General features: G+C 58.7%; 2 protein-coding genes across 8 annotated transcripts; both read right to left on the minus strand.

The window, feature by feature from the left end:
- Positions 1–272: 272 nt before the first annotated feature.
- TAGLN (transgelin) lies at positions 273–5,575 on the minus strand. 2 transcript variants are annotated; one of them, XM_036104496.2, is made up of 5 exons: positions 5,419–5,575; positions 1,822–2,013; positions 1,535–1,712; positions 1,173–1,275; positions 273–857 (listed from the first exon to the last, which is right to left on the minus strand). In XM_036104496.2, exons 2-5 carry the CDS (start codon positions 1,999–2,001, stop codon positions 713–715), a joined length of 606 nt encoding a protein of 201 aa, XP_035960389.1. In that variant the 5' UTR covers positions 2,002–2,013; positions 5,419–5,575; the 3' UTR covers positions 273–712. The 2 variants fall into 2 exon arrangements, with proteins under 2 accessions (XP_035960389.1, XP_077915092.1); XM_078058966.1 differs by lacking the exon at positions 5,419–5,575 and adding an exon at positions 2,163–3,944.
- Positions 5,576–7,459: 1,884 nt separating this feature from the next.
- SIDT2 (SID1 transmembrane family member 2) lies at positions 7,460–23,655 on the minus strand. 6 transcript variants are annotated; one of them, XM_036104480.2, is made up of 27 exons: positions 22,421–23,648; positions 20,637–20,758; positions 20,172–20,336; positions 20,036–20,081; positions 19,546–19,647; positions 19,352–19,435; positions 18,345–18,444; positions 18,090–18,155; positions 17,113–17,206; positions 16,705–16,757; positions 15,895–15,966; positions 15,672–15,743; positions 15,443–15,505; positions 14,584–14,702; positions 14,169–14,242; positions 14,002–14,068; positions 13,437–13,510; positions 13,187–13,310; positions 12,869–12,986; positions 12,240–12,376; positions 11,969–12,077; positions 11,635–11,711; positions 11,412–11,458; positions 11,033–11,138; positions 10,322–10,432; positions 8,993–9,106; positions 7,460–8,899 (listed from the first exon to the last, which is right to left on the minus strand). In XM_036104480.2, the coding sequence occupies exons 1-27, from the start codon at positions 22,601–22,603 to the stop codon at positions 8,837–8,839; spliced, it is 2,562 nt and encodes an 853-aa protein (XP_035960373.1). In that variant the 5' UTR covers positions 22,604–23,648; the 3' UTR covers positions 7,460–8,836. The 6 variants fall into 6 exon arrangements, 3 of the variants coding, with proteins under 3 accessions (XP_035960373.1, XP_077915081.1, XP_035960376.1); XR_013442601.1 differs by lacking the exon at positions 7,460–8,899 and adding an exon at positions 9,373–10,240 and having other exon boundaries at positions 8,991–9,106; positions 22,421–23,655; XM_078058955.1 differs by lacking the exon at positions 10,322–10,432 and having other exon boundaries at positions 22,421–23,651.
- Positions 23,656–25,627: the final 1,972 nt, after the last annotated feature.

Below are 25,627 nucleotides of genomic sequence, written 5' to 3' on the forward strand. Positions count from 1 at the left end.
ACCGCTCCCCATCCCCTTTCATCTGCCTCCCAGAGCTCATGAAAGTTGCCAAGTCGCTTCTCTTGGCCTTCGGTCCCCGGTTCCTGAGATCCACTCTCCTCCTTCCTCTGCCTGGGCCTCTGAAGGAAGCTGACCCCCCTGGGATCCTAGAATTCGAGGGGTCCTTCAGAGCTGGCGGCTAGGAACACCCGTAAATGTTCCCTGCCTCTTGCCTGCTCATACCTCCTGCAACCAGAAGTGACTAGGGCAAATCAAACTCTGCCAGCCAGGCCTGAGAAAAGATTGATGTATATATTTGTTTCTTTTCTGAATTTCAACCCCCAAAATATTCCAGCAAAAAAATGGGGGGAGGTTGGGCTGGGTTTCCTTCAATGGGCATCTGCTGCCAAGGAGGATGGTGGACTTGCCCCCTGCCCAGCTACCCCCGGCCCACGTCCTTCCCCCCTGCCCGGCCCAGGATGGGGAAAGATGGTGGGAGACGGTAGGGGAGCTGGGAGGAGGGTTAGGGGAGTGGTGCTTTGGGGTAAGAAGTTGGGCTGAGGCTGAGGGGTGGGGGAGAGCTGCCCAAGTGCGGTCACCTTTGCTCAGTGACGGAGCCTCGAAGCTTGGCCGGGGCTGAAGGAACTACACGGGTGTGGGTGAGGCAGGCTAGGCAGGATGGCTGCGGCCGGCGAGCTGGGGACGGGCAGGGCCGGGGGCTGGCCCTCTCCCTCTAACTGATGATCTGTCGAGGTCGTCCGTAGCCTGTCATGCCAGCCTGGGAGGCCCCTCTGTTGCTGCCCATCTGTAGGCCAATGACATGCTTGCCCTCCTGCAGTTGGCTCTCTGTGAATTCCCTCTTATGCTCCTGGGCTTTCCTAGAAGCGGGGAAACCAGGATAAAGACTCACCGGGACTGCACATTTTCCACCTGGGTTCTGTTTCCTCTGTCACTTCCTAGCCTCATCCCATGTGCCCCGTCTCACTTCTCTTGCTTCCTTCACCTAGCTTGCCCCCCGGGCCAGGGACACTGGCAAGCAGCAGGGACCCATCTTCCCCCTCGCCTAGACCTTCACTTTGTACCTTCCGACCCTGCTGCCCCACCTCCCTTGGCTTAGCGGTTAGCCCAGGCCACCCCCCATCTCACACAGAGACACAAGCTTAGCGCACAAGGAACCCCTGGTGGCCACGTACTTCATAAACCAGTTGGGGTCTCCACGGTAGTACCCATCATTCTTGGTCACTGCCAAGCTGCCCAGGGCCATCAGGGTCCTCTGCACCGCTGCCAGGTCTTTACCTGGGAGAAGAAAAAGGGATGGGGGGTGACCTTCAGGACCACGTACACAGGACTCCATGGCAGGGCCTGCCCCGCCTCTCCGAAAACTGGCCAACCCCAAGGGCTAAGGAGGCTGCAGTAGATCCTAGGATGCCCTTGAGTATGGTTGGCATTCCCGCTCTGCAGACCTGTTGTCGTGGCATGCTTGGGTCATCCCTTGTCCTCTCTGCCTCAGCTTCCTGTCCTCCACCTGCCTCCTCCACCCCTCTTCTCTCTGTACCTTCAAAGAGGTCAACAGTCTGGAACATGTCAGTCTTGGTGACCCCGTAGTCCTCAGCTGCCTTCAGGAACTGAGCCACCTGCTCCATCTGCTTGAAGACCATGGAAGGAGGGTTCTCGGGCACCTTCACTGGCTTGGAGCCATCAGGGTACAGGCTGTTCACCAGCTTGCTCAGAATCTGCCGGGCAGAGAACGCAGCTTGGCACTCCGCTCGGGGTGCCTGCCCCACAAGCCCAGCAGGATGGTGAAGCCCCAGCCCCCCTGCACTTCTGTGAAGTGCCACTCACCACGCCATTCTTCAGCCAGACCTGGAAGCCCAGGCGCCCGCGGTCCGGGCGCCCCACATCTGGGCCACACTGCACTATGATCCACTCCACGAGCCGCTCCTCCAGCTCCTCGTCATACTTCTTCTCAATTTTGGATTGTACTTCGCGGCTCATGCCGTAGGAAGGACCCTTGTTGGCCATGTTGTGGGAGAGCTAAAGCAGCACCGGCCAGAGAAGGGAGAAGGTCAGAGGATCAGAGAACCAGTTCTGCTCTCACTTGTGCTAGGCAGGCCTTGGAGCTCCTAGGGGGACGGGCGGGGGGCGGGGGGGGGCGTGCCCACCCATCCTAGACATTTATTTACCTCCCCTGGTTTCCTCGTTTTGTTTTCATGGCACTGCCCATCATCCCCTCTGTCCAGGGAGCCTCTCTGAATTTAGGGACCAGAGAAATGGGAGACCAGATCTTTCGAAGTCTAGAGCAAGGATCAGTAAACTTACTTTTGTAAACAACCAGAGAGGAGTAGGTATTTTAGGCTTTGCTGGACATATGGTCTCTGCCATTGTAGCATGAAAGCAGCCTTAGACAATACGTAAACAAGTGAGCATGGCTTTGATCCAATAAAACTTTATTGACACAAACAAGCAGCAGGCTGCGTTTAGCGTATGGGCCGGAGTTTGACAAGCGCTGGTCTAGAGCATTCTTTCTTTGCCAAGATTGGCCACAGAGGCACCGGAGATGCCTTCCAGAGGAGGCCGCACTGCCCCCCTCCCCTGGCGCCAAAATAAAGCAGCAGGTTTCTTTGTCCAGGTAGGCGTGAGGTGGTTTGTGGGTTCTGCCTTAAGTTACAGAGTTCTCTTACTTCTCCCTCCACTTTATCCTCTAGCCCCAAAGCTGGAACTCCAAAACCCAGCTCTTTGCCGGGTCAGCCCGGCCTCTGGCCTGCAGCTGCCGAAGAGGCTCACACTTACCCACCCCTGGCAAGGTCTAGGAAGCCGGCAAAACCCACGAGCCTTTGGCCAAGAAGCTGCACTTCCTCAGGTGGGCCAGGAGAGAAAGAACTGCTAGACCCATGGATTTTCCCTTGTGCCCCAGGTCCCGCCACTCTAGTAGCTGAGTAACCGAGGAGCCAGAGTCCTCGGGGGACATCCCAGAGCCAAGAATCTGCCAGCCAGAACATGGGGAGCCCCTCCCTGTGCAGACCAGCAGTAGCTGCTGTCCTGAAGGCCTGGGGCTGGCACTGCTCGGGAGAGCTCCAGGTGTCACGGGGGGTGGTGCCCAGAGCTCCCTAGGAGAGCCCTCCGAGAAAGGGACCAGATGAGGCCAGACCCATCACCTGGCCTCGGAGAGGTCAGAGGTTGGGAGGGAGAGAGTGGTCCGAGGATGGGGGTAGTCCACATGCTCCCCGACTCCCTCTCTTGCCACAATCAGACCTTCTCCCCACTCACCACCGTGGAAAGCAGAGTGAGCGTCCTCACTTGCCATGGTCCCCAGTCAGCTGCCCTACCCTTCCTTCCCCCAGAGCTGACAACTTTCCTGCATTCAAGTTCCCCATCTGTGCACGGAGGAGGATGTGATCCATCTCACAGGGCTGTGCCTTCACCCAGGCACTGTCTGGGACTCCCTCCCAGCATCGCCTCCTGCTGGTGACCTGGGGGAGCCGGCCCCTGACCCAGGGACTGAAACAGCGTTCTTCCCAGCCGCCCTCCACTCCTTTTCCAAGTCATCCCCTGAGGGGACAGCAAAGCTTGAGACAAAGAACACGAGATGGATTCATCTAAATTCCAGCTATTGGGCAACTCACTACTCTCGGATTTGGAAAGACCCAGAGGGCTGGGCCACCTTTGAGCACCACCACCCATCTCCCCCTCCAGCTGACCCCAGAGAATCCAAAAGCAGTCTCTGCTCTGTTTCCCTATAAACAGCCCAGCCCCTTCCTTCCCCACCCTGCCGTGTGTCTCACACCCTGCCTCCCAGTCACTGGGGGTCAAAGACTAGTGGTCAAAACCCACAAGTCAGCTGGGACCAGGTGACTTCAGCCCATCCTTCATCCTGGCCCCGGCTCAGCCTTCACCCCACCAGCCCAGGCAGGCAGCATGCATCCTGGGGGTCCAAGCACCCACCACCTTCCACAAGCCTATCCTCCTGGTACTCTCCACCCCACCTGCCCTCCCAACTGCCCTCCCTCCCAGACGGTGGGCTGGGCCTGCAAGGAACAGGACGGAAGCAGAGTGCCCCCCCCACCCCCCGCCGCCCCCACCAGCGTTCAGTCTAGGAGATTCAGAGCAGACAGTGAAGGTATCGGTGACAAGGACACAAAGTTGCAGCCCCTAGTTCTAGAGACAACATTTGGATTTTGATCAGAACAGGGAGGGGGATGAAAGGCACCCTACCCCCACCCTTCTCCCTCCTGGTGAAGAGTCTTAAAGTGGAGAATTCCAAGAAATCCCTCTCAGTCCTCTGACCCAGACCTCCCCAGTCCCACCTTGATGCTGCTGGGAAGAGGAGAGGGAGAGGGTTGCCGGCCAAGCCACCCAGAGGCCTTTCTAGATAAAGCCTCCTGGGACGGGACAGGCAGAACAGCCTGGCTGCGCTTTGATCCTCCTGCCCTGTGGCTCCTGTCGGCTTCCCCTCCCCCCAGAAAAGAATAAAGTCCAGCTGTGAAGGGGCAGCGTGCACCTGCTACCACAGGACCCCACAACAACTAGCAGAACCAGGGGTCTCTCCAGGACCCCTGGGCCCCCTCTCTCTTCGAAAGAAGACACAGCTAACAGGAGCGAGCGTCGAGCGTCTGTGGATCTCTGACATGGCAGGAAGGTGGGCTCATCTCAATTCTGGGGACAGAGAAGAGCGGCCCTATTCACTGCTACCCTTTGGATAGCAACCACTGAGGGGAAGCAGCCAGACCCTTCGGGAAGGGCCCAGGGTCCCAGGCCCACTCAGGCCAACACTGCAAAGCTCCTGCAGGGCCCGCCCCTCACCCCTCTCTCTGCAGTGGGGTCACCCCCCATTTTCAGAGGATGGAAGGAGCCGTGTGTCCGGAAAAGCGGCTCTCATGCAGGTCCCCGCGCCCTGCCACGCCTGCCTGTGGACCTCCCCGCTGCCTCAGTGGCTCCCCGGGGCTTCTCTCCTGCTGCTCAGGCCCTGGGTACCCGCCCGTGGGCCCCTGCTCTCCAGCACTGGTGTATTCGCACACCCCCTCGCCTCCTTGTGCAGCCTCCTAGAGGGACACCAAACAGCCTTGTGTCTAACCCAGCACCTCGAGCCCGTCACACACCCCGTAGGCACGACAAGGGCTGAATACGGGGAGTCCCCCTCGCACCCCTGTCGTCAGGGTCTTCACCATCAATCCCTCTGCATCAGCCAAGTCATCCTAAACATTTCAACCAGCCTGAGGCTGCCCAGTCCAAGCAATATGGGATTCTAGTAACCTCACCACCCCCATCAAGTAGGACCACTTCCCCATCTGGAGATCAGGAATGCACGCTGATGGAGAGGGTGGCCTTCTCCAGCCGAGGAGCTGGAGACCAGGACCTCTGAGGGCCCTGTCCCCAGTATACCCACTGCTACCATCAAGCCCTAGCCTACCTTCCCTCCAACCCGGGGATACATGCACTTACGGGGGTTCCTCGGGGCTCGCAGGAGGGAAGGAGCTCTCCGTGTCTGAACTTGGACAGACAGGATGGGGCGCTGGCTGAGTGGGGGGTTTAAAGGGCTGCTGCCGTGGTGATGTCAGCCTCCCCCGCTGGCTCACCCCTCAGCCCCCTCCCTGCTAGAAGAACCCAGCCTGTTCCCCACCCCCCGGCCCCCCCAGTGACTCCACACAGGCTCCATATTTGGGGAAAGACACCAAGTTGGAGCAGTCTGCCGGGGGCTGCCCGAGACATTCTCTGCGTGCTTTGGAGATGGAGCGGGCGGGGCGGAGCTGAGCTGCCGAGGCCGGGAAGCCGCCGGGGAAAAGCCTTTTATGGACAGGACCATGAAGGCTTTCCCTGCTCTCTGGACTTAGGGCTGCTCCTTCTTCACTGCTCCCTGCCCCCGAGTTTGAAGGCAGGGGAAATTCAAAAGGGTCTGGCCAGAGAGAGGGGAAAGAGCTGTGGGGATCCATCCCTGAGGCTGGTGGTGGACCAACCAGCCACCCTGTCCTGGGGTTTTCACTCTCCTTAGAGATAGGAGCTAACCTTTACTGAGAACCTACGACATGCCAGGCAAATGCTTTGCAAATGCTCTCATTTAATCCTCAGGGCTATATCGTGGGAGCGTAATTACTAACCTCATTTTCAGATAAAGAAACAGGTTCAGAGTGCCTGAGTAAGCTCCAGGCCACGTTGCGGGGGGTTGGGGGGGGCGCACGAGTGGCGGAAGCTGGGTGTCCCTGCTGGCCCCCCTGTGGGAGGGGACTGGCTGGCAGACTCACTCCTTCAGTCGTCCCACCCTGCTCAGGTTGAGAGCTTTCGGTGGGGGTGGGTCTTGAGTTCCCTGCTGTAGCTGCGGGTGGAATCTGGGGGCTCAGCGGCAGCTCAGTCCACCTGGCCCCTATCCAGGCGGTTTCTAAGGCCTGGCAGGGCTGAGACACCAACACTGGGCGGGAGGCTCAGAGGCTGCTATCCTCCGTCCCTCCCTGTGGAACAGTCCCTACCTACCCTAGAGAACAGACTGGGCTCTATCACTCCTGGAAGAAGACCCACTCATATGTGGCTTGCACTTGGCCTCAGGGGTCTGGGGAAAGGGTACCCGAAGAAGGTGAGACTACCAGTGGGGTCTCTTGGGCTGCCCACTGTGAGGGCACCCCACCCCTTTCCCTAGGGCGGCCTGGCAGGGAGGAGCTAACACTCTCCACCACACCCTGGACACCCTCCAGGAGAGGGGCAGCTGAGCTTGGCACTGGGCAGTGGGCGGCGGAGGGGACGCCCACCACAGCCAGCCTCCTAACGCCAGAGCCCAGTGACGCAGAGCTGGAGTGCCCCCCAGTGGTGTTTGCTGGGAAGTGCAGGGAAAGGGGCGGGGGATCTAGAGGGCAGCGCCCCTCTGCTTAGGTCTGAATTCACCAGCTTCCTGGCCCCCCAAATCTTGGCCTCCTAGGCCTGTTGGAACCGAAATCAACTTTCTAGGGTCGTTTCCAAATTCCCTCGTCTGGGAGCCCGCCTGCCCTCCGCGTGCGCCTTTAGCCACCATACAGTCTCCATCTTGGGTCCCCCGAGGACCAGCCCCGCCTCGGCCTGCATTCTCCTGGCCATTACAGTCACATCAGGCAGCACTGGCCGCACTCGCAGCCGGCCAGGCTGGGAGAGGCTCAGGCCAGAAGGGAAGCCGGCCTGATTTGCAGGTGAGGGGCCAAGTGGGCAGAGGCTCTGCCATTTGCCAGGTAAGGGGGGGCGGCGGCGGCGTGAAAACTTCTTCACTCCACCATCTTCACTGCCCAACATGGTGCCTGGTACGGAGCAGGCCCCTGGTACATGTTTCCTGAGCTGATGCAGTTGCTCAAAGGGGAGGAGAGACACGGGGGACTCGAGGACACATGGGGAAAACAAGGGAGACTCTCTTTTGTTGAAAAGAGAAAGGCAGACCAGAAGAGCTGGGAAATGGAGGGCCTCTGTCCCACCCTTGCTTCTAAACACCTCCACCCAGAACGGGGGAGCAAACAGGGGCCCGAGAACCGCGTCTGGCTGTTTCTTTAATTGAATGCAGACTCATTCATAGAAAACAGAAATGCAACCACAGCCTGGAAACAGACATTAAACGGAGTTCTGAAAAAAAGATCCAGATCCACCTCCTCTCCCCAGCTCCAGGGAGAGCTATAAAAACAAATTGGGCAGAATAAAACACACTCCCATCCCCAAGGCAGAGGCCCAACCTGGCCTCCCCCACTCTTGGCATCTGGAATGGACCAGGTAGGGTGACGGGGATCGAAGGACCAGAGCAGCTAGGGGCCCAGAGCTGGGGCAACTCAGTGTAAACTCCAAAGTTTCCTACACATACGTGTGTGTGACTAACACAAAACTTGGCCGAAGACAGGACGGAAACACAGAAGCCAGCCCTGGGTCCTAGAGTGAGGCTGGACCAGGGACACTGAGGGGAGTATCGTGTCCCTTCCTGAGCCTCCTTCTAAGATAGGCACTGGGGCTCCCACGGCTGTGAGGAGGCAGGAGAAGCTGGGCGCCTCATGTACCCCTCCTTTGCCCCTGGACATTCTTGGGCAGTGTCAACGGCACTGGAAGGCCCCCAACTGGGGCTTGGCAGGACGGAGGGCTGGAAAGAAAAAGGAAGGGAAGGGGGGAATTGATCTCTCCCTCCAATCCTGGTGCCAACATCAGTCTGGGGGCTGACGGGATAGGAAGGTGACCTCTGAATTCAGCCCCTCAAATCAAGGCGACTGTCACACGTGGACTGACCCTTACTACTCCAGAGCCAGTCCCAAGCACAGGTCAGAGGGGGGAGGCTGCACTGCCTACAGCCCCTCTTAGGCCTTAGCACCAAAAGCCTGGCACCAGCTGGCTGGCCTCCAAGATCCTTCACCCCCGTTCATCCCGACTCGAACGGGCAGTGATGGCAGTCAGGGACAGCCCCAAAGGGCGGTGGGGCCCTGGCGCAGGACAGAGAATCAGGCCCAAGCAGGCCCTGGATTGGAGCTCGGGAAGAAGGGCTTGGGGTCGCAGGCTCCTGGAGAAGGGAAGGACGGGCAGAAGAGATGAGATGGGCAGGGCAACACCACTCCCCTCCTTCCTCCTGCAAAGGGACAGGTGGGAGAGCCAACGGACAGGGCCCGTGAGAGGCCCTCAACACTGAGCAGCAGAAGCCCGTGGCCACCATCCGGGGCTTTAGGGGAGCAGGCCTCCTCCCCGGCAGAGGGCAGATGCAGGGCTCACGGCCCCCGCCACGACTGTCCCAGGCCAAGCGTGGGCTAGACCTCGCTGGCCCGCCACCACCCACACTGGGCCGCAGGGCGGGGACTCACACCCCCAGAGCTATGGAGGCTCTGGGCAGTGAGGCAGAGGAGCTCGGGGGCCCCTGTGAGGAAAGCAAGGGGCCTGGCTCCTGCTAGAAGACGTAGATCTTGTCCCGCTGCACGGTGTCCAGGTCGTCGTCCAGCGTCAGCAACACCTGGGGGGGGGGTGGACGCCGAGTCAGGCGCAGGCCGCCAGGCAACCTGGGCCTCTACCCACCCCCGTGCTGGGCCAGGGCAGCCTCACGGACCAGGAATGACCCAAACATGGCAATGGAGGACAGGAAGTGCCAGATGTCGTGGTCGTCAAAGAAGTCCAGGAGGATGCAGTCGCGGTTGTGCTCCCGTGACTCCGCAGGCGTTTTCTGGGGAGGGACAACGGGGAGAGCCGCCTGGGACGCTGCCCACCCAACCGGGGCCAGACCTGGCCTGCGGCTCCCTGCGTCCGCCCTGCTGCGGCGCCAGGCGCGCACCCTCCTGCCGACTCACCCTTGCCCTGTCTCCCACATCTGAGAATCGGCTCTTTGTTGCGGATTTCTCCCCGAGGATGCTGGCTTCTGCCCTTTCCTTTCCCTTAGACCCTCCTCCCTCCGATTCTTCTGCCCTGTATCCGAGCAGCGGGGTGAGTTACCTCGAGACGCTAGAAGACCTCGGAAGCCTCCTACCGCGGGTCCCTGCCTTGGAATCAGCACCTGCAGGCTCGTTCTCCAGAGCGTTCCCGGCGGGTCACCCCCCCTCCCCGCCCAAGGACAACGGGAGCCGTGACTGTGGGCCACGACCTAAGGCTGCTCAGGGTCCTCCCTGCTCCCCCATAACCCTATCCAACCAACGCCGACCAGACAGCACTGTGTGTGCGGCCGTCTGTGCCAAACGCTGAGATGACAGTGAATGTCCTGCCTGCGGGAGTTCAGTCTCACTCAGTTCCCAAACTCCTGCTCTCGCTGACCCCGAATCTGCCTCGTCTAGTTCTGCCTCTGGGTCATGACTCCGGTCACAGCGTCGCTGGGCCACAGGGCCCTTTCTCATCACCCAAGGCCTTTAGGGCCATGAGCAAGGTCTGCCTCCACCAGGGAGCTTTCCTGGACCTCCTAACTCTGTCCTCGCGTCCATTCCCCCTTCCTGTCTTGTCTATATGCTTCGCCTTGTGTATCATATTGCAAAGAGCAGTCCAGGAACTGACGGTCTCTCTCTCTCTCCTGAACTAGATTATAAGTACTTCAAAGGCAGAGACTCGGCCAGACTTGGTTCTGATCACAGAATCGAAACGTGATTCATGGCAGGTGCCTATGAGGCAGAGGGGAGAGCCTGGTAGTTCTGGTTTCAAACCCCAGCTGTGCCACTCGGAGGCTGTGTGCCCCCGGGCAGGTCCCTTGGCCTCTCTGAACCTCAGCTGCCTCATAGGTAAAATGAGGGGAACCCCCCATGCTGGCATGTTGAATGTCAGGAGGGTGAAGTGGGAAGGCAGCTGTGAAAGCATGGTTAGTGCTCACAAACGATGTCTGTGAAGAGAAGTGGCCATTCGTCAGCTCACAGTGAGCCTGTGGGCAACTCCCCACCCTCTCGGCGGGCTCGCTACTCACCTGCCAGGTGCTGAGTCCCTGGAAGAAGAAGAAGAGTGCAAAGCCCCACACCACGGAGGTGCAGACAATGCAGAGCAGGGGGATGAGCTTGATCCGTTCCCCACTGCGGAGCTGGGCGGGGAGGGAAGAACAGCCTGAGGGCCAGACCCTGGCCCAGTCCGTTTCCCTGCCTGCCCTTCGTGCCACTTCTCAGCATACAGGATGGATCCTTCAGGAAGCCTTCCTAGATTCACAGCCTCCCCTCGAATAGCTACACAGTTACCTTGTCCCACACCAGCAGCCTGGTGTCCTCACCCCTGCTGTCCGCCCTGGCTAGGCCTCCGTGTGCACAGAGCCCCACGCTGGCGGGGTGCACTGGCTGGGGGCTCTCCTTGGGCAGAGGCTCCTCTCAAAGCTGGAGGGCAGAGGGGTCCCTGCGAAGCGCCCGGCCATCAGAGGCCCTGCCTCTGCAGACCTGGGGAGCCCCAGCTCAAAGCCCTCTGCACCGCACGGGGCTCTTCCCTCCTGCAGGGCCATTCCTGGACTAGGGAAGGGTCTCTGGATACAGCTGGAATACATGCAAGAGACTGGCCTCTCCCCTCCTAGACCTCCTCGGCAGAGATGAAGGAAAAATTCCCACTCCCTCGCAACGCTCCCCTGAAGCAGGCCGTACCCAGCTCCGTCCGGCAAAGGCAGGGCCCCCGGCGGAGGAGGCTCGGCAGCCCCGCTCACCTTCATGATAATGTAGAAGGCGAAGTACAGAAGCAGGTTGCAGATGCCAATGGCCAGCAGGTAGGAGGCGAAGTCATTGGGGCGCATGATGAGCCCATAGGCAGCTCTGGCAAAGGGAGGAAGCGCTGGTGAAGCCGGGGAGGGCCAAGAGCAAGAAAGGGGCTCTCCCTCACCCCTGCCCCACATTTTATTATGATGTGAGCCTGGGTTCAGCGGCCCACAGAAATTCTAGAACCCGAGGTGCCAACATCTCTCTCCTGAGCCCCCATTTCTCATGCCCAAAGCTTAGAACTTGTCTGCGGACCCCAAGGCAGCCAGCGGCTGGCCCAGCCCCCAGCTGTCCGCCCAGCCAGGTACCACAGACAACGGCCAGACTCACAGTGACCAGTTGATAATGTTGCCCGTAACCAGCAGCACCATGCGGTCCTGGAGGGAAGCAGAGACACGGGGACTGAGAGGGGGAAGAGAGACAGGGAGAAAAGTGGAAGAAGGCCCAAGTCAGCCGGTCCCCACCCTCCCCTGGGCTCTCAGCGGCACCCCCCCCCCACCCAGAGGGACAAGAGCAGATGGAGGAGGAGGAGGGCTGGGAGCTGGGCTGGTACCACATAGAGGGGCCCGCTGCACTGCCGGATGCAGTCTGTGTAGAGCACGTGGAGGATGCGGCGGCAGATCCCCGAGTCTGCAAGAAGGGCAAGTGCTGACGGGCACCCCTCTTTCCCCGGCCCCTGGCCCCCGCAGCAGAGAGAAGCCCAGGCCTTCGGAGGGCGCGGCTATGCCAACCCTCATCTAACTCCTCACTCTGTGATTCTTCCAGGGCCCCCAGCCAGAGGGCAGAACCCAAAGTCGGCAGTGAGTCCAGGTCCCCGAGGCCACCGAACCCTCATTCCGTGGGGCCCAGCTGCCCCCCTCCACGCCCGGCCCCGGGCATGCCCTCACCCAGCTTCCAGCGGCCCATGTAATAGAGCTGGGTGCTGAGGAGCAGGGTGGCGATGATGTGGATGACCGAGAAGACGATCCAGAACGCTGTGTTCCCTTTGCCGAACACCTGTCGGGGGGCCGCCGTCGGCAGGGCTGAGCAGGCGCCGAGGAGAGCCGCTCCCCCAGCCCGCCCTTCCTCCCGAGGAGCGGGGCTCGGAGCAGGGGCCGCGGGTGCACGCACACGTGTGCACCTCCCCTGCGGGGCGGGCGCCGCGGGCCAGGGCCTCACCACGCCCAGCACGGAGAAGAAGATGACGACGGCCAGGCAGGCGTAGGCGCTGTAGGCGCTCGCGTTGATGTCTGGGTGTCGCTTCTGGTAGAGCTTCAGCATGCACAGCCCGGCAATCATGTACATGAACGACGTGTCTGCGTTGGGGACGGGAACGTGAGCTGCGAGCACATCCTCCGAACCGCAGCAGGGGGCCCCCAGCCCCAAGAACCCGGGTGGCAGAGAGAGCCCCCGCGCCTCCTCGTGGCCACAGAGCGAGCTGCCGGCGCGCTGACATTTGAACTCCAGCCCCGTAACTGCCCCTAGGACACCGCACTGCTGCCCCCTGGCCGGCACCCAGCCTGACCTCCCCTGACAACAAGGGCCATAGTCTGAGCACCCTGAGGTCAGGGACCATAGCCCAATTACATTCGTTTTCTCGGTGTTTATCCGTGCCTTTCCACAGAACACACAACGAACGAGTGCGGTTGCACCGAGCTGCCTCTTTCCTATAAACTAGGACATGTGCGCCCACAGGAAGCCCAGCTCCGGAGTCTCCCACAGGGCTGAGTGCTGGGGATCCCAGCGGGGAGGACCTCAGGCAGGGCCTGGCTCTCGGTGCAGCCGGGGAAGAGGGAGGCCCCACTCACCAAACTGGAAGTTGGTGTAGTTAGGGCAGACGTGATAGCAGGCACTGAGCAGCCCCTCCATCATCAGCGCCGTGCCCATGGCATAGAACAGGCCGAAGTGTTTGGGGATCCCACATTCCTGTTGGGGAGAAGTGAAGGGAAAGAGGAGGTGAGGCAGGAGGGAGCGGGGGGGGGGGCGGGGGAGGGAGAAAGGGCAGAACTGAAGAGAGGGCGAGCAGGAGAGAGGAATGGAGAGGCATGTGGGCAGGGCAGGGCCGGGCGGGGCCGGCCTGCTGGAAGGGCCTGGAGCCACGGCCTCAGCGGCAGGTGCTCTCTCACCAGGGCGTGGAGGTCGTTGCGCAGCAGGGCCCGGTTGTGGTTGATCTCCCGCTGCAGGATGATGAGCAGGAAGAGGAGCCCCAGCAGGATGTACCCCAGGTTGCTCAGGATGTTGTTGAAGGCGCTGGAAGGGGCGACAGGGGGCGCTTGGCCTTGGCCCCATTCTCTGGCCTCTTCCCCACCTAGGGCAGCCCTGGGCAGAGCGCCGGCCCCCACACCCCCCATACCCTAGCTCAGCCCTGATCTCCACCTGAGGTTGCCCAGCGGGTGGGCGCAGAGGAAGTTGTAGTAGCAGATGTCCTGATTCCCGGTGACATTCACCACCTGCAGGGGAGCGGCAGGGGCTGCTAAAGCACCTGACTCGGCCCAGAGCCCAGGCGAGAGGGAGCCAGGCCCGAGCCCGGGCCACACCACACAGTCCCACGCGGCAAGAGGCTCGCGGGCACATCCGTGCGCCGGGCCAGCCCTCTCTGGCAGTCACTGCCCGCCCCGCCCCGGTGCTAGGTGGAGCCCAAGATCATGGGGCATGACCGTGACAGAGCGTCTTGCCTCACAGCACAGAGAAAAGGGAAGAGAAACCGAGACCTACCAAGTCCCATGGGCCTAGTTGCGTAAGCCCTGGGACAAGCTGCGGAAGGTGCCGTCACTGTTACGTGCTGCCCCATTTTGCAGATGAGAACACTGATGCTCAGGGAGCTCAGCTCACCCAGCCCATGAGGCAGACTTAGGATCTGAACCCGGGTCCTGTGACCTACGACCTGTACGCTGGGACGCTGGGCGAGGGCGCTCCGTACGGGCCCAGGGGAGCCGCTCACCGTCTGGTACGTGATCACCAGCTGCACCACAGGAAGTGCATAGAAGACAGCGATGGTGGCGATGTTCCTGCGGAGTGGGAGGGCGGCGGTGAGGAGGCAGGACCCGAGACGCCGCCGCCACACCACCCTGCCAGTAACGGGAAGCCCGGCCCCCGCGGCCCACTCACCAGAAGTAGATCTGGTACTTTTTCCGAAGGATGCGTTTGTCCTTGCGTGCCAGGTCGGCCACGTAGAGGTATTGCTGGGGAGAAGCTGGAGTGAGCCCCGCTTTCCCACCGCCCGGGAGACTGGGAGAAGCCCCTCTTGCCCAGGTTAGAGGAGGACATGAGAAGTCCCCCCACCCCTCCCACAGGCCATAATTCTGCAGGGCATGGCTCAAGGCCACCCCGTTGCTGCTGGCCGATTAGTTTGGAAGGGCTGGGAGCAGAGTCGGCTTCCCCTGGAATCAATCCTGCCCCCGTTGAGCTCTTTCCCTTTGTTCCCCTAAGATGTCACCCCAGAGGGAGATGTGCTGGGGCCTGAACACAGAACCTCCTTTCTTTGGGAAACCCACGGCCAGGGCCAGCCCGCATGGCATCGGACCTTGGTGCGAATGACATTCTTGTCCGAATCGATGTCAGTCAATGTGTCGTAGTCATCCTCCTCCACAGAGCTCATGGAGTCCAGGCGAGGCCGAGTGCCCACAGGGTCTAGGGAGCGATCTGGGGTGGGCAGGAGGGAAGAGTTAACCAGTAGGCACAGAGCCCAAGGTCTGTCCCCACCCACCTGGGGCAATTGTCACAATTACTGGGCAGTGGAAAGAGGCAAACTGTGGGCTCAGAGCAGGGGTGGAGGTGGGCTCAGGCCCAGGGCAAAGGTATTGGGTGCTCCTAAGTCCTTGAGGGGAACAAGGGTGGGTTCTGGGAAGAGGCCACCAAACAGGTGGCCACCAAACTGAAGTAGGACTTCCAGGCCGGGACCCTGAGCAGACCTTGGGCCCCAGACACAAGCAACAGGACTGAATTCAGCAGAAGTCATGCTGATTAGGTGCCCAGCCGTGTGGGTTCTGAGAGGACACTGCCTTGGCCCCCCCTGGGTAGAGACCCAGTGGGCTCTGGGGCGCAGGCAAGGGTGACAGGCTGCCTCTAGGAAGAGCACCTGCTCCTGTTCTTTTCTGGTGCCTTCAGAAGCTGCCTCCTGTGACCGTGCCTGACCGGAGCCCCCCGAGGCCAGGACGTGACACCCCGGCAGGCCGGGAGTGAGGGTCTGGCAGCAAAGCACAGCAGCGGCCTGGGCGCGGTTGGGTGCCAGCCCACCAGCATCGAGGCCAGTGCTGGCTTCTCTCACAAGACACAAGAGCGGGCGATTATTGGCATTAGATGGGGAAGCCATGCACAAAGCGTCTCCCTGGCCCCCGGCAGGAGCTGACCGGTGGAGCAGCACCCCCCCACCCCACATCTACCCATGGCAATGCACAGCTGCCGCATCTGGCCAAAGGGGAGGCGCCGCTTGAACTGGTCGTGCCCTTCAAAGGAAAGGGAAAGTTACCGGGAAGTGGGGCCAAGGAGGAAAGGCGGGGGGGGGGGGGGGGGGAGACAGCAGCCCCTCTCCCGGTGCTAGAGCCTGCCAGAAGGGGCTGGTGCCCGTCACCACGCTTCACCCAGCCTGCTCGGCCCCGCCGGCTCACTCACCCTGGTAACCGTAGGAGAGGTCTCCGGTGCCCGTGCTATCGACCAGGCCGTCCGTGGACCCGGAGCTGTTCTCTGCGGGGCACACGGGACGCGGTGAGGCCGGTGGGAGGGCGCGGGGACGCTGGGGTTGGGAGGGGCCCGCTGCCACTCTGCCGCCTTGGAGGGGACGCCCGAGGAGGCCGGGCTGTGAGTGGGCAGGACAACCTCTGGCGCTGACACGTACCGAAAGAGCCGTAGTTGTAGCCCTCGTACGGGGAGCTGCCAGGGAAGGAGTCGGCGAGCACCCGAGGGTGACCTGCAAGGAGAAATCGAGGTCCCCTCAGCTCTGGAAACAGAGAGGGGCCAAAAGCCAAGGAGAAGAGAGAAGAAAGACTCCAGAGAGACACGGAGGGGCCACGGCAGCAGCAAAGAATAAGCACCTATCCTGACAAACACACCTCGCTCCCACCGCCAAAGGCTGCCCCAACCTCCCACTGTGTCCCCGTGGAAACCCTGGCCATTCTTTGTCCTCGCTATGGTGGGGGGGGGGGAAGGTCAAGGAATCGATGGGTCTAAATGGCCAGCTAAGACAGCGAGCATCAGCCTGCCCAGGTCCCACCCAGACACCCCGGTGTGTCCGCTCCCTCCCCCACTCTGGACCTCAGCTCCTCTGCCCACAGCACCTGGAGCTTACCAAGGAGAGAAGCTGAGAGAGAAGGTCCCAAGCAGGAAGGAGGATAGACAGAGAGGGAAGGATGGAAGAAAAGGAAAGAGAATGAAAAGTTAATAATCGCCCAGACGGTGAGCTACATCGCCTGAGGCGGACAGACAGTGTAGCCAGACCCAGAGAAGGAATCGAGTGGCAGCCGTTAAGGTGGGCACGTTAGGGTCACAGGGGTACAACAGCCCAGCCCCGTTTCCATCTGTAGAGTGTTATTCCCAGTCTGAATACCCAGAAGCCCCCGCTGGCCTTTCCCCCTCCAGCCCCCGAGGGATCCATCCAGCAAAGCACAGAGCAGACTCTGCCCTCCCTGCCCAGGCCCTCTGGAGGTACCGCTTTCCGGGCAGGCTCGGTCCATGGCCACCAGAAGCGTCTTCTTCCTCTGCCTGCAGGAACAGAATCCAGAGGCAAACCAGAGGGGCAGGACGAGGATCCCTCCAATGCTGGGCCGGCCTGCCTTCCACCCTCTCCACCCCATAACCCTGTCCTCCATCTGTGATCTTAAGGTTCCTCCCAGGCTGGGAAGCAATGTGGGGTTTCCCTACTTGGGTAGGAGGTTGAGGGCAGGGGTTGGTTTCCAGAGGAGAGGCCCAGGGACCACCGACCCTAAAAGTTAGGACCCGCCTTCCTATGCCCCATGATGGTGCGGAGCGTGACCCCGGGCTGGCTCAGATCCTGCCAGGCCAGCTCCCCTGCTCGACCCACCCCAGTAAAGGGGGACGCCCGGCAGCCCCGCTTTACCTCCAATTCTCCCAACAGGCCAGGAGGATAGTCAGCAGATAGAAGGAGAGAAATATGCCCAGGCAAAAGAGCATACCACCAACATAGGCCTCAGCTGTCGGGGGGGAAGGAGGAAGATGAGCACACCAAACCTTCCAAGACCACTCGTCACGGCAGACGAGGGCCCAGCCACAGCTCCCCCCACCTCTTCCCTCAGTGACCTGGTGGGGTGAGCAACAGGCAGGTCCCCAAATATGCCAAACTCTGACATGATTCCTGCCTTCACTCCTGTTGCTCCCTCTGCTAGAATTTTCTCCTCTCCCTCTTCCTCAAAAATTCCATCCTGTTTTCAAACACAGCTTCCTTCCAAACACAGCTCGGGGGGCGGGGGGGCGTTGTGTCCTCCAGGAAAGCTGCTCTGTCCTGTGGTCCCAGTGACCTGTCCTTTGCCCTTCATAGCGCTCAGAATGCTGCGAGCCAGAGGACTCAGCCAGGGCATAACACCCAGCACACAGAAGGTGCTCGATAAATATTTGTTGGATGAAGAATCCATACGAGAGAGGCAGCTTCTTTCCCCTCCCATTACAATCCCTTATTTTTATCTTATATTTTCCAGTTTACAAAGGGCTCCATCCAATCACTCAGTAAATATTTATCGAGCATGACTAAGGGGCCTACTACTTTCCTGCTAATTTTGTGCTAAACCTCACAACTTGGTAAGACCACCGGGACAGATCCTATTACCCACCACGATAGAGACAGGGAAACTGAGGCTCAGTGAGATTGCACTGCTCACAAGGGGCGGAGAGAGAACAGGAACTCAGTACATCAATTGTGAGTCTCGACTCTACCACATCACTCAGGGACCCACCCCCGGCCCGCCCATCGTGAAGGCTGCCAAGAACACTGCCCCTTCCAGGCCCGCCAGTCTGCCATGTAGGTCTCCCTCCCCCTCCCCCAGGTCTGAGAGGAAGAGCCACTCAGCCACCCACACTCACACGTGACTGCTCGAGATACCACCACGGACAGGGTTTTCTGGCGGTGCCCTTGATCGACCGGTTCATCTGGAAGCAAAATGTCAAACAAGTAGCCGCCTGGAGCTTGGCTAAAGTTTGTAGGACCAGGCCTGGGAGAGTCCAGGGCCAAAACCCCAAACCCGGCAGACCCCCCGCATCAGCCACACAGGTTCTTCTACCTCCCGGGGAGCGACCGAGCCCTCCCCAACCCTGGCCAGGCCAGGGCACACCGGGTACCTTCTACAAAGGGGTAGAAAGGCAAGGAGCCCCCACAGGCCTGGTCTTCAGTCTTCACCACCACCACCACGTAAAAGCTATTGCTGGGGAAGTCTTTGCGCTGCAGGATGATGATGATGATGATGATAAAACCATCATCACCATCAATCATCATCAAAATCAATCAACAAAATACACACATAATTTTACTCAGCCCTCACTAAGATTCCTACAAAATAAGTACTATCATTATCCCTATTAGGCCTTAGGGTTACACTGCCGGTAAGTGGTAGAGTTATCTGGCTCTAGAGCCCAAACCATGACCCTATGCTCTAGCCAGGTGAGCAAATGTGTGTATGACCTACCACCGTGAAGCCCATGGGTGCCCCATTACGGTCTGGGCATCAGCCAGGAGAACAAGTGGAGGGGCCCCTATTGCCTCCTAAGTTGCAACTCACATGTTGTGAAGTGAACATAATATGGCTTCACCCTCCCTGCCCCCAGCACAGGTTTTAGCCTTCGCCAAGGGCAACACTCAGCATCAGCCAGGGCCCTTTTCCCTCTCTCTCTCTCTCTTTTTTTTTTTTTAAAGATTCTACTTATTTATTTGACAGAGAGAGAGAGCTCAAGCAGGAACGGCAGGCAGAGGGAGAAAGCAGGCTCCCCGCCGAGCAGGGAGCCTGATGCAGGACTCGATCCCAGGACACTGGGATCATGACCTGAGCTGAAGGCAGATGCTTAACCGACTGAGCCGCCCAGGCGCCCCCCCTTTCCCTCTCTTAGCTATCATTACAGTGAATGAAATAGATATGACAGCCAGAAAGGGTACTCTGCTCTTTCCTACCCCCCAAGGTGATTGGGATGATGATTCAACCCTCACATAAATTGCAGAGCCCCAAACCTCAGGGACTGGCAGGCCAAGACTCAGTCTTATCAGTAGGGTAGAAATGGGGTAGGGGTGAAGGAGCAAGGGTTTGGAAAGCTCAGCACCTGGCTACATCTCCCACAGGGCCATGCGCATTTCCTACCTGCACAGTGATGGCGGCCTTCTTCGTCATAGTCTGGTACATGCCGATGAAGGCTACGTTGTTGTCTAGATCATAGACAGGGCACTACAGAGCGAAGAGGGGAGAGGCGAATGGGCAGGAACCTGGGCCCTGGGCCCCCTCTTTAGCAGCCCTGCTACCCGCTGGTGGAGAGCAAAAAAGGGCAGGCAACTTACCAGGACATCCTGGATGGAGATGACTGAGCAGGGGAAGGCCTTGTTGGAGGTCACCTTGACAATCACCGAGTCCACTCCCTCCGGGAACTCATACTTGAAGTACTGAGGGCACAGGAGGGCAGGGAGAGACCCATCTCATGAGGATGCTCTCTCTGTCCCTCTAGAAGGGAACACTGTATATCCTCTCAGGGTTGGGCAGTGGAAGCTCTCTGGGGAGAAGGACCCTGACCCTAAGCAGCCCTATTACATCACTCCCCTCAACTTCAGGTGGGCACTCAGGATAGTGTCCCAAGAGGCAAGGAGGAGAGGTGGCGGCCAGACCCCATGCCTCTGCAAGTCCCACGCGGCCTGTCCCCTGACCACCTCAGGGCCAGAGTCCTTCCATGACGAGGGGACAGCCAACCTGGGATTCCCAGCAGGGTCTGCCGACCACTCCCGCTCCCATGTCACCACTTCTCCTCCCGAGGGTCTGTTGCCAGACAAATCTTACCTGGGGCTGGGCTGCTGTGGTATTGAAGCTAAACTGCTCCCCAGTCCTGGAGGGAGAAAAGCCCCCCCATCACAGTCACTCCCTGAGCTTGGCAAGGAGGCCAGGCCCGTGGTCCCCTGGCATTGCCCTTGCACACCTGAGCACGAAGTCGTCCATCCGGCTGACCCGGAGCTGGTAGGTGGTGTTGACCAGTGACAGGGTGGACACATCCACGTAGAAGAACTGGACCTCGGACTCGTTCTTGGTGGGAGGCTGGCACAGCGTTCGCTCCACCTTTTGGTAGAGGTACTTCCGCTGATACCTATAGCCCAAAGCAGAAAGCCAGGACGTTACTACTGTCCCAGCCAGCAAGCCACGCCACAGGAGCAAGGCCCCAACTCCCCCACTCTGCTTTCCAGCTTCTCCCCACTCCTAACCCAGCTAGGCTGACAAGCTCCAAGTTGGCATGCTTGCCACTGAGCAGCCCCTTGGTTCAGGGAACAGGGAAGAGAAACAGAGGGGCTCCTGGGTGGCCTGAGGCCCTGGATAAGGCCCTGGGTGAGGCTCTGGGCCTGGCCTGGCCGAGGCCTACCCCCCTCCCTGACCCCCAGGTCCTACTCACAGCCCTCGCAGGATTAGGGGCACCTGGAAGGACACCACAGCCTCCTTCTGGCGGACCACAAACAGCAAAGGAGCCCCCTTCTGCTTGTTCAGGACATTCACAGACACACGCACGCCTTCTGTCTGCAGAATGATATGGAAACACCCCTCAGTCGAGCCTGTAGTGACTCCACCTGGGCTCCTCGGGACACATGGCTCCAGACACTGAGCCCTGCCCTCCGTCACGCTGACCGCTTTGTTCCCCCCTCCCCCCCACCGCCCCCAGTCAGGCTGGGCAGCAAGCTATGCCCCTTCTTCTGCCACATCAGCCCCAGGCTCCAGGAGGGATTTGCCCCGAGTTAGAGAAGCTCTTAGAAGAGGCCCCGTCCTGGCTGACAGGTATGTGCAGGACAATGGGATCCACGCAACTACAGGGCCTCACTTCCCAACAGGAAACACAACGGAGACCTTGGACATCCGCAGGATACCCCATACCTATCCATGTTCTTGGGATATCCACGCACAGGGACACGGGGACACAGAAGAGCAAGAAGTGTTCCTCAATTTTCTTCCTTGTGAGCCAGGAAGCCCCCACTCAACAACTAATCTGGGGGCCAGAGCCAGTGGGGAGGTGGGGAAAGAGACTGTGGAAAGCTAAGAAAGCCAAGTTCTATCCTTAGCTCTGACCAAGGGCTAGAGCTGTGGAGAAGTCACTTCACACTTCTGAGCCTTGATATCCCCCTCTGTAAAATGCAGACACTCTCACCCTTGGCACATGGAGGAACATACACAGAACAGTGGGAGCTTAAGAAAATCAATCAATCAGTCAATCCTGGTAATGCTTGGTATTGGGCTGCTGAGACCCAAGCCCTAGGGCAACGTTTCCCTGAGGGGTAGAAGACCATAACTCTCAGGATGACCCCAGTTATGGGGGAGAAGGAAGAAAGGACTCCAAGCAGGAGGACATCAAACTTCAGAGAAACAAGCACTGAAGGCAGATCCTGGCCTGCCACAGAAGGCAGACCCCGCCCCATCCTGAAAAATAATCAGACTGCTACTATCAACTCTACCCCTTCTTAGTAAACCCCATCATGGAGAGTGTTAGGCAGGAGACCACAGAGCCAGGCTGCAAGAATTCTCCAAATCTCAGCTCTGCCCAGGGTCTAGACTTCCTAGATCTAGCTACAATCAACATTTAACTCGTGGCTGGGGAAAAAATGAAAGAGAAAGTCAGGGTGAGGTAGATTCCTCATTGGACAGAAACTTCCTCTCTCCTCCCATCCCCCTTGGAGTTGATCTTATCTCCACCACCTTCCACTTACAAGGCCAGCTGGCTTTCTAAGGCAGAAAGAGAGCTGGGAAGTCCTGCATTCATCTCCCTAGGGAGTCTCAGCTATAACTTGGCTGGGCAGAGCCTTTCAGTCGGCCTGTCTCATCTCCTTGGGGTTTTCTGGGCCAAGCCCAGTGGCTAGCCTGCTTCCCCCTGCACCCGGACGTGTGAGGCTATCAGATTTGGGGTGTTGGACCAGCCCTGCTCAGACCACAGCTGGTGGAAAGGAGGGGGTCAAAGAGAACATGGGAAGGAGACAACTTTAGAAACTGTCCAGTGGGAGCTTCAGAGAGACGCTGGTGGCAAAGCAAGGAGGACTGGTCAAGAGAGTCCAGTGCGGTTCTGGGAAAACGAAACCCGGTGGGGTGTCGCGTTCATGGGCCTCCTAAAAGAGTAGAGGATTGACTGACTCGCGGAGCCCTGGTCCGCTCACCCACTCGCCACCAACCCCCAGCCCAGCGCAGCCCAGCCCTCACCCGGTTTCGGGTCACTGTGTGGTTGAAGGTGTAGATGTTGACCAGCTCGCTGTTGACCTCATCCACGTAGGTGCGCTCAAACTCGGCGTCTTTCTGCGAGACGTTCTTGGGCCCCAGAACCCCCAGATGGCTCTCGACCGAGGCCACCAAGACCGCCAAGAAGGGCAAGCCCAGAGCGAACATGGCCCCGGCAAGGCGGCGGTGGCGGCGGCAGCGGTAGTGGTGGGGACGGTGACAGGCGACAGAACACCTCCGGGACGGGTTGCGGCTCCGGCCGCAGCTTCCAGCATCTCACCAGGACCAGAACTTTAACCCCGGCCTGAGATTAGGAAACGTCTCCTCCCCGGAGCCGCAGAGACGCTCCTAGGGGGCCTGGCGAGCAGGGGCGGCGGGAGAGGGAGGGGAGGGTGTGGGGTACGGGCCAGCTCGCGAGGGGCAGAGCGCGGCCGGGAGACCCCGCGGCCGCCGGCGGGGGCCGGGAGAGCCAGGGGGCGGCTGGTTGCTGGGAGCTTGGAGACGCCGGGGAAAGGGGAGGGAGGGACGGAAGCCGGCGGCGGGGGCGGCCGGGAAGGGAGGAGGGTCTGAGGGTGAGGAGCGTGATAGGTGGCAGCGACCCGACGCCGCGCGGCGCGGCGCGTTTCCTGGGGGCGCGGGCCCTTTAAGGGCGGGCGACCGCCGCAGCCCCGGGGCTCCCAACTCCGGGGACTGTGCCGGGCCGCGAGGCGGTAAACAGCAGGGCGGCCGGCCCGCCCGCTGACGTCAGGGGAAACTGACACAGATTTAAAGGGCCAAGCCCCGGATTGGGCCTTAAAGGGGCCGCAGCCCTCCAGCTGGAAGCCGCCTCGAACTCCTATCCTGCTACCACCTCCTCTTTCGTCATTCTACCCGTCTCTGGAAGCTCACTTTGGTTGGAATAGACGGATGTCTCCGTGAAGGATCTCCGAGTGTGGGATTCTTGTTGACAAAGTCTTCTTTGCTCAAGCGTAAGGATCCACCTCCACCCTCACTGCCTTAACCACCAACATCCTCCATCCTTGGGCCATTAAGAAGGGAAGAACTCAATTAGGAAACAGGACGGGCGCCTTCCCGGCGGAGGGATGGCTGAGGCAAAACTACAGACGGAACCTCTGTGTCCTCTCATCTTCTATTGCAGCGGCCGCGAGGCTTCAGGGAGGCCTGGAAGCTTGCAGGGCTTTCTCCTCTTCTCTAAAGAGGCAGCTAAAAAGCTCATTGAGATAGTGACTTTCAGTATAAATCGATGAAAACTTTTCTACAAAACATTTTGGCCCGTGTTTCAAGAAGTTTAAAGAGCTTTATACTCTTTGACAGAGTAATTTCACTTTTGGGACTCTATCCTAAGGAAATAAGAAATACAGGTTAAAAATGTGTAGGCAGGCGCCTGGGTGGCTCAGTCGGTTAAGCGACTGCCTTCGGCTCAGGTCATGATCCTGGAGTCCTGGGATCAAGTCCCGCATCGGGCTCCCTGCTCTGCGGGCAGCCTGCTTCTCCCTCTCCCTCTGCCTGCTTCTCTGCCTGCTTGTGTTCTCTGTCAAATAAATAAATAAAATCTTAAAAAAAAAAAAAATGTGTAGGCAGTAATGCTTATTATTGCGATATTTGTAATATAAAGCATAAAGGAAACAGCCTAAATGTCCATTATGAGGGAATGGTTAAAGGTGCTATTATCATGAAGCCATCGAAAATGATGCTTAAGACTTTGAGGAACATGTCAGCAGAGAAGTCACAATATGCCACTGTACCATCAGTCTGGTTTCCAAATATGTAGGCATGCATAGAAAAGCGTTGAAAAATCTTTGAATTACAGATGATTTTTAAAATGGCAATGTATCATTTTCCTCTAATTCCAAAAGTATAGAAAAGTACCAAAAAGAGAAGAAAAATCACTGGACTGTGGATGGTTTCAAAACGTTTTTATACCTTTTAAAAATGTATAAATTTTCTACGATGCACATGGATTTTTAAGACAAATTAGGTATGTTTAAAGGAAAAGAAATAACATGGCCACCTCTGAAACTGGCAGACACCCGGATGAAGCCACCTGCGCCAGAGACTTGTGAGAATTCTCTTGCTTCCAAGATTCCAGCAGCCGCAGCTCCTGCCCCTGCCTTATTCTCTGAGCTTTGTTCCAACGAGGACTATTTTATCTCATAGCCAATTATAAATATTTATTCATTCCTGCAATAAATATTTAATGGGCACCTACTACGTGCAAGTACTGTTCTATTTATACTAGGCAAATGGTGCGTGCAAGAATTAGACCTGGCCCCCTGCCCAAGCAGTCACACTTGAGGATGAAGATCAGAAGCAGGCTGCAGGTTCTGGAGAACCCTAGAAAGTCAGACCAAAGGGAACCTTAGCAGACTCCTCGACCAACCCCTCATTGTGCAGACAGGTAGAGTGAGTAGCTTACTAGACTCCAGCACGTCTAGACAAACCTGAATTGGAGGACCCTCAGGATAACAGGAAGATTTTTCATTATAAGCCCATGCAGTCAGCAGCCCAGTTTGGGTAGTCGATGTAGGATTTCCACATTCCAAGTGAACTCCACTTTCTCTCTCATGGTGAACTCCTCCTCATCTTGCCAGTAAATCTGGAACTCTAAGAAAATACTCCCACTCTGAGTTTGAGCTCCCCACTTAGCTTGATGTAATTTAACTGGTTTCTGCAACTTTCCTGGGTGCTATGAGAACCACTAGTCTCAGCTATAGGCTGGTTGGTCCGGGGGCTGTATTGAATAAGCCCAGACAGGGGGCATTCCAACTCTGCCTCTTAGGCCTTGGGGCAAAACGTGCCCCCCCCCACCCTGCCCGGCCTGTTTAAAATGCGTATCCAGACACAACTTACAGTTGCTGAATTGCAGTCTTTGGAGGTGCAGCCCAGGAATCTGGGTTTACAAGCACTCCAGAAGCTTGATATGCACAATACATTTTGAGAACCACTGCTCTGAGGCCAGACAACTGGGACTGGGACTGGGACTGCTGATATTTGTTTGCTCCCTTTCTCGTAGCAGTATCTTAGGAGAAATCTATCTAAATAAGCCCAGAAGGGATCCTTCCCTTTCGCAAGGGCTCATGGGCTTAACCTTTGAATCCTCAGCGCCCTCTGTGTTCAAACAGGGTGGGAGGGCAGCAGCCCCATACTTTCTTGCAGTTCTCAGGTCTGCAGAACTTTCCTCAGACCTTCTGC

This window comes from Halichoerus grypus, chromosome 11, assembly GCF_964656455.1.
Source record: "Halichoerus grypus chromosome 11, mHalGry1.hap1.1, whole genome shotgun sequence".
NCBI classification, from domain to species: domain Eukaryota; kingdom Metazoa; phylum Chordata; class Mammalia; order Carnivora; family Phocidae; genus Halichoerus; species Halichoerus grypus.